The sequence below is a fragment of the Lottia gigantea genome, assembly GCF_000327385.1.
Source record: "Lottia gigantea unplaced genomic scaffold LOTGIsca_186, whole genome shotgun sequence".
Lineage (NCBI taxonomy): Eukaryota > Metazoa > Mollusca > Gastropoda > Lottiidae > Lottia > Lottia gigantea.
This window is the reverse complement of record NW_008708340.1, coordinates 289,061-300,972: the sequence shown is the minus strand read 5'-3', so window position 1 is coordinate 300,972 and position 11,912 is coordinate 289,061. Positions and strand designations below refer to the sequence as shown.

At 31.4% G+C, this 11,912-nt stretch overlaps 1 protein-coding gene across 1 annotated transcript; it reads right to left on the bottom strand.

The window, feature by feature from the left end:
* Positions 1 to 657: 657 nt before the first annotated feature.
* LOTGIDRAFT_174217 (hypothetical protein) lies at positions 658 to 11,219 on the bottom strand (the record flags this gene model as incomplete). The annotated part of the gene is made up of 18 exons (XM_009052546.1): positions 658 to 721; positions 1,103 to 1,233; positions 2,021 to 2,262; positions 2,690 to 2,795; positions 3,057 to 3,146; positions 3,635 to 3,748; positions 4,259 to 4,363; positions 4,593 to 4,709; positions 5,066 to 5,206; positions 5,853 to 5,970; positions 6,516 to 6,616; positions 7,267 to 7,414; positions 8,064 to 8,211; positions 8,650 to 8,791; positions 9,011 to 9,101; positions 9,545 to 9,683; positions 10,254 to 10,398; positions 11,196 to 11,219. 18 exons carry the CDS (start codon positions 11,217 to 11,219, stop codon positions 658 to 660), a joined length of 2,166 nt encoding a protein of 721 aa, XP_009050794.1.
* Positions 11,220 to 11,912: the final 693 nt, after the last annotated feature.

Genomic DNA, 11,912 nt, shown 5'->3' with positions numbered 1-11,912 from the left:
AATGATGATAATGAAAATAATGATGATAATGAAAATAATGATGATAATGAAAATAATGATAATATAATAATGATGATAATAATAATAATAATAATAATAATGATAATAATAATAATGAAAATAATGATGACAATAATAATGATAATATTCATAATAATGATAATAATAATAATAATGATGACAATAATAATGATAATAATGATAATAATAATAATGATAATAATGATAATAATAATAATGATAATAATGATAATGATAATAATAATAATAATAATGATGATGATAATAATAATGATAATAATAATAATAAGGATAATAATAATAATAATGATAATAATGATAATGATGATAATAATAATGATGACAATAATAATAATAATGATGATAATAATAATGATGATAATAATAATAATAATGATGATGATAATAATGATAATAATAATAATGATAATAATAATAATGATAATAATAATAATGATAATAATAATAATAATAATAATAATAATAAAAATTATAATAATAATGACCTACAAAACTTATTTCCAGTGGGGTAAAAATAAAAATCTGGTTATTTTCTGGTTTTAGACTCAATGTTTGAATAAAGATATTAAAATTCTACTCACTGTAAAACAAATAACATATAATCTGTTAGATCTTCTAGGAATATTCTGGTAATGCTCGGAACTGCATGGAAACTTCTGATAGGTTTGGTAATCTGGAACTAAAAATATTTAAAAAGGTTAGATACCAGAGTGTTGTCATCACTATTACATATTCCCACAGTGTTTTCTTTCATAAATGATATTTGGATAAACTGAATCATGGTACCATAATAAGGGGAATTGGTCTTAACGAAAGAGTGCTGGGATAAAAAAATAATTACAGATGGACAAATGGAAAATAGCCCGTTCCAAAATTCTCTTCATAATTGAAATATATTGGTGAATATATATTATTTACATAAAGAAATATGACTGGCACAATATCCAATTGATTGAGGCAACATCACAGACAGCTAGCTAGCTGCTAGACAGGGTAACCAAAAAGTTCTATGTATTGAAAAAAGCTGTTGAAAGAAATGATATGATGGTAATATAGTTACCTATTACTAGGTTCCAGATTGACTAAATTAAGAAGATAATGAGCTACTTGAGAATAATATTGTAAACAACGTTGTAACATCAACGAATCTAACACTCCAGCATCACAGCATAGCTTACTCTTCTGTAGACGCTGAAAAGAGTAAAAAAGGGGCCAGTATTAAACAACTTTATAAAGAAAACTGGGCCCCGTTTTACTCAAAATCTTATCAATTTTTGTAGCAAGAAAGGAATTTCTGAATGCAATATTTCACACTTAAACATATTTTTATCTTAAGGTTTTTTTTATAAACCGGGCCTGATCCCTAACAGCATAGTTTACTCTTCTGTAGACTCAGGAAAGCCAATCTTTTTTTTTAAATATTTAAATGAAATGGAGTTAAAAAGTCCTACTTTTTCACCAATGAGATCTGATATGAAACTAATTAACAAAAAAGATCCAGAGCAGAATTCGAGTCGGGTTTGAGCATATTTCATTGATCATCAACACTAACTGATCAAAATTCTAAAAAGAAGCTACAATTTTAAGGTGAGTTGCCAAAAGCCTGTTCTTAGATCCAGGAGTGATAAACATCTTTGCATTAAAAGATACATCGATTCTATAACTTCTCTACATTCTTATTGATATTGTAGTGATACCTGTCTACAAAATTATCCACAGTCAATACAAAATCTATAAGCTACACCAGGCTTATCAATAATCACTATTGGTCACACAAAATTCATTAAATTTTTACTGATTAATGGACAGCTGGGACTCGTCACTTAGAATATAAGCGTATTTCACTTTCTATAATGCTTTCTCATTTATGATTGATATACTTCCTCAAATGAAAAGTTAGCTGCTAACAATATTTTGCCAATATGTTATTAAGATTCTGGGTTTCGAATTGGAAGTAATTGTTTTTTTATTTTTATACCTGCATTTGTGACTTCCAGGTTTTGAGCAATATTTGGTTCCGTCTAGCTGCCTGTGTTTTCTCCCACTGAGATTTTAATCTTTCTAGTTCCTCTATATTGTGTGACAGTTGTCGAACGAAACGAATACGTCGTAGATATTTAACAATGATAGGTATGATTGACAGGTGATGACAGTATATTGTCATAAAGAAACACATGGTAGGGAATTTTGGTTCTTGCCATGGAGGAGGCGTCTGTTCTTCTGAAAAAATAAAAATATTTAATATATTGATTTAAGATTCTATTAAGATTGATCTAAGACCAGCCCCCTGGCTATGACCCTCAGTTTCAAATTTCTTATTATTGGGTTCTTACATGCCTATTGCTGTTTGTCGGACTTGAAAATTCTGTGGCCCTTCCATATAACAATCTCTAGAAACAATACCAGAGCAGTCATTACTACTATTTTTGCAATCTGATTTACAGATAAAGAACTCAGATAAGCACTTTAGAGGAAGAATCAGGTGGCAAATTAGAAAATTTTCCTTCTTGTAACTTTTTATTTCATTTTGTTAGAATTTTCTTTTTTGTTTTTGTTGATTGTATTATAAATAGCTTCTAGTTCCTTTACATTTAATTATCAAAATCAATAATATCATTATCTGTCTGCATTGACAGTGTGAACTTACTGAGGGAGTTTTTCCATGAGCTCAGATCTTCTGTGGAGCAGTTAAAACAGGTTTCTGTGGAGAAATCCATTAAACTGTTGGGATGGAATGGATAAAATGTGTCGACCTAAAAATAAAAAATTAAATATAGAACAACTTAATCATAAATAAATATTATAAATAACGTCTCTGTTTCAATACGGTAATCATCTCTCTCAGGTTTCATTGCTTTAAAACAATTTACACACACCTTAAGCAGATGAAAATATCTAATTGTATCTGAAATATGACCATTCAACACAGCTTTTAAGATTCTTTTAATGATTATCAAACATAATATCATTAGACAAATCTATTACTAAAAAAAGACAATAATTTATTTACTAACCTTATTGATGACTATTTTAAAAGATAATTTTTGTAATATGGAGAGAAGATTTAACATGAAACCATCACCAGCTACCAGTTTCTCATCAACCTACAAGGCCAATATAATAGAATATTAGTTTGCTGTTATTTTATCCATTCTAAGAATTCCTTTGCTAATTAGTATGAAGATCTTGAATTATTATAAGCTATGAGTAGTATAAGTAAGGCTTCCGTACGATTCCAGATATTTTAAAGTTATCAGTATCCATGATACACAGAGTTGTCAGAAAACCTCTTCACAATCCTTTTCAATACCAACTTAAAAACTTTTAAACATATCAAACTCATTGAGGTTGGTGAACTAATCACTGGGTGAGTGGCTAATGTATCTTGAATCTAGCAGATTACAAAAAATGGCACTACTTCTCTTTTGAGGATTCCACTAATATACTACCTTTACTTCCGTTTTTGTCATTCTTTAGACGAGATTTTTGAATGACAGAATTGTCTTGCTTGTACAAATTTCTATATAATAAAAAGAAACACTGAAGATCACAGAATATAAAAATGACTTGATGAAATAAGAGTTATAAATACCTGTAACTGAGATCGAGTAGAGTTTCTCTGTAAAGCTGAAGCCAAGTATTGTAAAGCTGAATCTCTCGTATCAATATTCACCAACATAGCATGTATTATTTTATGTAGTTCTGTCTATAATAATCAAAAGAGAGAAAAATATAAATTGAAAGGATCAATGACAGTGTATAGTATGAGGAATCTTGTTTTTTGCAGACTATACCCTGAAAGGAACAGGCAACAATCATGATCCATGTAATATTGACTAACATACCCTGAATTATTTTCTGTAGTTCTGTCTATAATATTCAAATAAGTTTAGAATCATATCTTAGAATAACAAAAATACCCTCCAAGATTAACTTTTAGAAACATCAGCAGAACTATAAAATGTTCATTTTGATTAAATGTTAAAAAGGTCAGATATCAACAGATAATCATTTTATTATTTATAAAGTCCTACAATTGTACCTTGTTTGGGGCTTGACAGACAAATTGACAATTGGCACTGACAGAGAATCTTTAAAGTGTGAAGCCAAGATAATCAGAATTCTCAGAGTAGAGCTAGAATAATACATGGAATAAAAGGTATGTGTTTGACGTTATTCAGTCTTAATATTGAGATACATTTAAATATCTACTTACTCTAGCGTACTCCAGTTTATGTCGTAATGATTGATAAGCTACGTTCAGTGTGTCTGCTCGTAACATCTGGGGTGGACCAGCAAAAAACTTCTCTACTACCTTAATCTACAAGTATTATAATACAACTTTCATTATTGATTTGGATTACAAATATAAAATGTCCAAGGCCTTATTCTTGAAAAACTATAAAAAAAAATCCTGATTTTAAGAAATACAGTAATCTGATTGGATAATAAAACTCAATTTTAAATAAAATTTTTAATTAGATGACTGCTACACTAAATTCGTCTAAAGTCTGAAACTTGAAACATAGAGATAATTTGGTTTAACTTACATTATCTTCAGCAAATACTGAAAGAGCCAGGAACGGGCCGAGGAATGACAATTTCTCTACTTCTAACCCAGTTGCTTTAGATACCGGAGCATAGTTCCAATTACTCTGTTGTGTTATCTGAAAAAAAAAACAAGAATAATTACAAGATTAAGGGTTGAAAATGTACCATCACTATGAAAGGGGTGGTAAACAGAGTTTTAATCAACTCAGATGCTGAAGAATTGGGAGTCATTTTGTGTATATCACATATTCTTCTACAGATGTGTAAAATAACTAGATTAATCAAAAGAAGCAGTAATCACCTATGAGAATCAAATGACCAGGTTTATACCAATCTAATTTCATAATAAAATATTACAATCAATTTCCATTCAAGTATGGTATATATTAATATAAAATTAACCTAAAGAATTTTAGACAAATGGGAACCAGAAGTCCAAAATTATTTAAAATTCTACCTAGAGAATACTTACCAATTTACAAATAGGCCTGGAATTGCCTGATTTGATCTCACATAATTCTGCCAGGATAGCCAGGGGTTCTCGATAATCATCAGTATCTAAATAAACAGTCTGCATCATACGGTGTAATGACTGTAGTAATGGACTAAATACCTAGAAAAATAAAATATATCAAATTTGAATAATAGAATTGTATGGATATTTGAGAAGCACTTTTATGCATCAGAAAGGAATACTGAAATCTGATGTCCTGCAGTGTGCAATGATGAAATTCTGCATCAGGCGTCATCATACTATCATATTATTCAATTTGAATAGTGAAAGAATAATTAATGTGTATTTTCTAGACTCTCAACATGAACACCTGTTGCCAGCATAAAATTTACAGGTATGAGTGTTAAAAAAATAATTTGATACAATATTCTAGACTCTAAATTGTCATATATTGCCATTTTTCATTGTTAACATGTGAGAAATCCACATAAACTGTTGGTTTTGAATGAAATACAAAAACTTATATATCGAACAAAAAATTAAAGGGGAGTTGAATTTAGTCTTGAATATATGTTAATAGTCTTCAGAAGTACTAGAAATGTACAAAAATCACATAATACTTCAAACTAGGAATTTTACTGACTATTTCTATAGATGTCTTTTCTATATATCATAGAGTATCTTAAAATGACGAGTCAAATTTGGACGGTGAGCTGTGAATTACAAAAATTTGGATTTATAACAAAAAATTAGGAATTACAAAAATTAAGATACTACAAAACTTAGATATTCTATTTGTACTTACCCTAGAGAAGCCTTCTCCCTCGACACAGACAGTTTGAACGAGTTCTGGTAGGAATCCACGAGGTAGGTTGTGAGACATTAAATATGGCAGGAGATGTGATGTTCCAATAATTTGAGATCTGAAATAAAATAGATATTCATCAAATTAATATTTTACAGAAACAAAGATAAACAACCTTTTTGATACAAGAGAAGTTATCCATATTCATAAAAAATATTCATTCATATAATTTACAAAACAAACCGTTTGTCAAAGCCTGTTGATTGGTTGGTTTGAAAATCATGTGACATTATAAATAGTTTTAAGCTCAGTATATGAATTTTACCTACTCACAGACCTAAAAATTCATGCAAATCTCTGAATCCTATTCTCGCCAAGACTTCCATAAACACTGGCTGTCAGAGTCATGTTGGATTCACGCAATATCATTCAAAACCTGTTGATTGTTTTGTTTAGAGTCATGTGACATCAGAAACATTTATTATCTCAGTCCCTAACATAAGGTGTACCTGATAAAGTGAAACAAGGTAGAATCATGTCATAGGTGGCATCTTGTTGAAGAGATAATGCAGATTACTAAACTTATAAAATGTGAAACTGATCACTACATAATGAGTTATATTATATTTATAATTGAAGTGTAAAATAAGAATAACTACCTACCTTTGTTCAGTAAAAGTACCTTGTAATACTAATGATGTTAGTAGAATACACTGATTTCTAGCTATAGATAACACTTCACTCATTGGTGGTATACTAGTTCTCTGTTAACATAAAATATCATAGTGATAATATACAACTAATACAGACCTGAGACCTTCTCATTGAAAAGATTTTAAATATTCCAGTCATTGTTTTGGTCTATCATGAAATCAATTTTAAAATCTAATTCTTATTATCCAGTCAATTCAATAAAATTGGTTGTATTTTATGTTAGTTGAGAGATTAAGGCCAATGATGTTAGTTCTAAGTTTCTGTATTTGTACATGTGTCAAATTGTCAATAGACCAAATTTTTCTCGTTCCTTGCAAGATAAAATATCTTAGCTAAATGCCATTCAAAGACTTTATTTGTCATCAATATGGAGATGTGGCAAAAACCAACTCATAAACAAGCTTGAAATAAGTGAGAGTAAACTAATTCAAACATGTATGTATATAGTTTGCGCATCAATTCTTCTCATTATGTGCCTGAGGACGACGGGGGAAACATGTCGAAACGTTGCATTAAACTTTAACCAGTGATGGTTTTTCCACTTCTTATGATTGTCTCCAGCCAAGGTCCAAAGAAATATTTGTCATTTGTATATCTCTTGTTTACAGTATAACTAAACTCTTGTTACTAGACTAACTCCTATCTTAAGATTTTTTGAGGAACGCCACCTTGATAAAAGTTTATAAATCATTGATGGTACCTTAGGAGCTGTACGTTCTTCTATACTGACACGTTCATACGAATCTAATAAATAATTAATCATATCTACTTCTTTACATACTAATGGCTCACATCGGGATATAAACTCTCGTTTCGGTACGTCGGGGGTCAGCTGCATTGGACTTATACTAAAATACAAGAAAATTAGAAATAAAGATTCTCTCACAGTATTCCAATTAGCATTTTTAAATTGACTATTTCTCCCTTCTCTAGCCCAAACAGGTGCAGAAGAGTAGGATCAAAATTTAACTTAAATTCCTATAATTTCTGTAGATAACCATTGACAAAAAAACTAATGTATTGAATTCACACAGTAAACAACAGAATAGTTCTGTTTCTGGCGAACAAGGACATGACAGGGGGTATCTGAAAACCTTTCAGCCCTGGTTCTTCATTTTGTTATCACGGCAAGCAAAATCAACATGGAAAGTAGAGAGTCAAAAAGGTTGGGTACCAAGGATATACCCTGTTTTATGAATTGAAGTTTGACAATCATTTCCAGATCAATTGAAACATCAACCACAAAATACTACTGAGAGTCTTAGATTGTTTGTGGGTCGATAAAAATGTCAACCACTGAAAAAGTTATCATTTTTAAACATGATTTTACAGAGGGGAATTTTCGGTCCTAAAAGCAGGGTCATTTTCATGTGAATTTTATAGGAGGGAAGTGTGTCTATTTCAATTGGCATACCTTAAAATTTTAATTTAAATATTTATGAAACAAGAGAAGAATTTCAATTCAAAGCTCAATGTAGTCAGAGAGTAATCACTTACCTTCTGGGGCTACCACTGTAGTTTTTCATCGGTGACACGACCGGGGTCACAGGTCGTAAGGTCAACAAGGGATTTTCAGAACCATCTTGTATCTTCATTAAAACTTCCATCAATATCTGGTTTATAACATTTCGGAAATTGACACATCCTAGAATAGGTAAGAAAACATAGCTAGAAAAACTGCCAAATTACAGGTAATAAGGATGGTCCTCAAAATAACTACTGTAGAAATAGCACCTAACAAAAAGGATATGATTTTTTTCAGTTATATGCAGGAGAAACAGGCTCCAAATTTCTGAATCTCTCGAACCTCACACAAGAAATGATAATGGTGAATACACAGTAAAAATAACTGTGATTGGTTAATGTCATTGAGATAGTAATATTGACCAATCATATTGCATGTCTATATCGTCAAAAAAATCATAACTTTGTGATAAGTTGAATCATTGGTAAATATGCGACAACTGTTGGTTCTACCACTGTTTGTCAGGGTACAGCTTCTCCTCTTCTCAACCTACATGGGAATTCTATTCTTGAAACACCCTAACACTACCAAATGAAAGTATTTGAGTTAAGACAATACCTTGTTGTTGTTGGATACAGGATGAGATGTCTGGAAGATGTAACGTATCACTGGTAGACTCTTCTTTCCAGGACACCACGAATATACGACTCACAGCATTCAACATCTGGTCTTCGGTTGCTTCTGATCCATAACTAGTATCCTGGATACAACATAACAAAAACCTTTAAATAAATGTCTAACAACAGCTTAGAACTTGCCATTATTAAAAATAGCCTAGTGCTGCCGTCTTTACAAAATTTCCCTCATTGTACACTGCATGACGTTACTTGACCTCGCCCAATCAGGTGCAAAAAAAGCTAGACATATAACTCCATTTTATATCTTTTCATATGGAAGGAGGATCAAAAAATGAACGAACCCTGTGACGTTTTGCTTCAGGTCTTGAATCACTCTCCTCTGTTTCCATGTTTTCTATTCCTGAATCTACGTCCATCTGACTTGGCTGACTACTGAAACAGGAATATATTTCTACATTTAGAAGAGCCATATTTTTCCAGTTGCTAATAATCTGAAACTGCGATATCAGCACAAATTTTACTGGAAATGGAATATTTACTATGCAAAATTAATCTGTTAACCAGTTTCCGGTTTGCTTAAAGTTACCAATCAAACAGACTTTAAGTTGGCATCTCTGTTTCAATACCAAGTGTCTTCAAAATCAGAAATTAAATTAGCTTATATTGTGCTGACAACAGGGCTCAACCTCTCAGGTTTCTTTCAATTCAGGATTTACAGGAACAGGCAAAAAGTCATCATTTGAACTTGAAAATCAATCCGACTGTCATTCAAATGGAAAAAAAAGTTGTATAGTTGTGGACTCCTCCAAATAATAGTACCATCAGGTGTTTCTAAAAAAAATGGTCTTTACAGTATATTTTCAAAACTCTCTGACCTTTTCTCCATACATTCGGAATCTAATTCCATAGTTTGACTAGAAGATTGAGGTTGTGATTCCATGACGACTGTATCTAAGCTAGAACTAGGTCCATCTGTTTCCATACTGGACGTCTGGGACTCGATTTCTAAACTACCTAGAGAAAACAAATACACAGAATTGATGAAATGAAATCTTACATGGCATGGGAAGAAGTTTTCTATATTTTTTATGTGTAAGCTTATTGGGAACACCATCAAAGTAAAATAAACACCTTATTGTAGAGAAATATATCTTCCATGTATTCAATCATATGTCTGTGGTTCTTGCAATTCCACTAAAACATAGCGTTTTATGACATCACTATTTCTAAAGCTGCCAATGCCTTGCAGTTTAGTAATAGAGAAATCTATAAGAATTGTGCCATTTTACCACTTTTATTTAAAGAGGGTTATAGTCAACTTATTTATATTAATATAAAAATATTATTTTGATACCAATTTGACTTTTACAATGAACCATTTTGACTTTTTCCAAGGGAAATTTTGACCTTTTTGAGAGTGCCATTTCGACCAAATTTAGGGACATTTTGGTTTGGTGCCAAGCTGACTATATAACCCTTTTAGGGAGTTCACTGTATTTTAATTTTTAGTTAACAAATCCACCCTTATTAAATTTTATCCGTTTTATCCCATTGAGTAAATATTAGATATTTGAGCCAACTTACTTGGTGGATTTCGAGATGAAAGAGGAGTAGTAGGGGGTCCAGTGGAAGGACCAGCAGTGGATGAGCTTGCATCATTATTACCAGAACTCTGTGGAGTTGAGGGCTGGCTCCCACCGCCTAAACGAGCCAACCTTCTTCTCCGAATCTAAAAATAAAAATAAATATCCAAGGTAAGTTGTACACAGATATCTGTACATAGGAATATTAGGTTAAGCAATGTTACGAAAGCACAGGCACAGGCATGTAGGCGTAACCTCTAGTGATAGAGCAATGTATGTGAAGTTAGTTTAAAAGAGTTTAGAGATTTGAAAGTGAAACATGAGTGTCAAGGAATTAACACACTAAATATATTTAATGCCAGTAAACACTGTGTGCATGTATTAGTCAATTAATAACCAGCCTGTTAATAGTTAATTCAGGCTCTTTATGTACAAGGTATTTGCACGTTTGTGTTTTAATTGAATTTTACTGATGTCTCTTTATCTTCTTACACAAAATATTTCCTTAAGATTATTTGAAAAAAATTCACATAAAATCTGATCATTAAAATTCAACACAAAGTGAGTTGTTCCATCATTTTTGAAAGGATCTCCAACTCCAATGGGACATGAACTCTAATTATTTATGACCCAGAGCCATCATTGTATGCTGTAATTACCATCAGCTGTTACTCATTAACCTAGATACAACTACAAGGCAACCCAGTACCAGACTTCAGCATTTATTAATGTTCCATTGAGAAAAGGTAAAGAATTTGGCAAAGAAAAAAGCAATAACAAAACCTTTCTTAGACGAATCTAAGATTAGTTTAATTTATACTTGTGGGATATACGATAAAAAATATACGCAAAACAGATGATATCATCGACATCATTGTTTGGCCCAACCAAGTTGTTGACATTTTTCAACCCAAAATTTCATTTGAAAACCATCATTTTCTACCTCATCAGGAGTGAGCTCACTCATTCTGTTGTATCAAATATCTTCTGATGTATTTCTCGATTCTTCTCTGTTAAATCTATCTGATCTGAACTTAACGAAAATGAACTAGGAGATTATAATCCCTGTTAAGCAGAAAAAACGAAATTTGCTGTGATCATTGTGATGCTGTGACGTCAAAGCTAAATATTACCGGAAGTTTAGAGAGTTAGTTCCCTTTAATTATGACAGCACAAAAATAATCCACAGGTAAACGATGTGTTACTTTTCATTTAATTTCTCTATTTTTATAGATTTTTTCAATAGGTTTGTATTTCTAATATATTCGATTAATGCGTATAGTATTCGTCAGACCAGTTTTGCAAGATATCACTTTTTGCTTCTTCAAGGTGTTTCTAAACTTGTTGGCCAAGTAGCCACGTTGTCAAATTCACAAGTCAAGTCAAGTACTCAAGTGGGAATTTCAATAAGGTGCACCGGTTAGGTGAGCAGGACCTCGATAGTTGATATAGCAAGATATTACAATTATTATAATGATTTAGGTCCATAAGTTGAATGTTATCTAGAGATTGTACATGCAATATTTTGAATATATCATGGAGACAGTGATTATAGGGATCAGAATACCATACTGACAAAGAACTGAGTGATTGATAACTATGTAGGCCAGTAGGCCTATGATGTGAACTGAACAAATGTCTCTGTTAAATTTGACTTTAA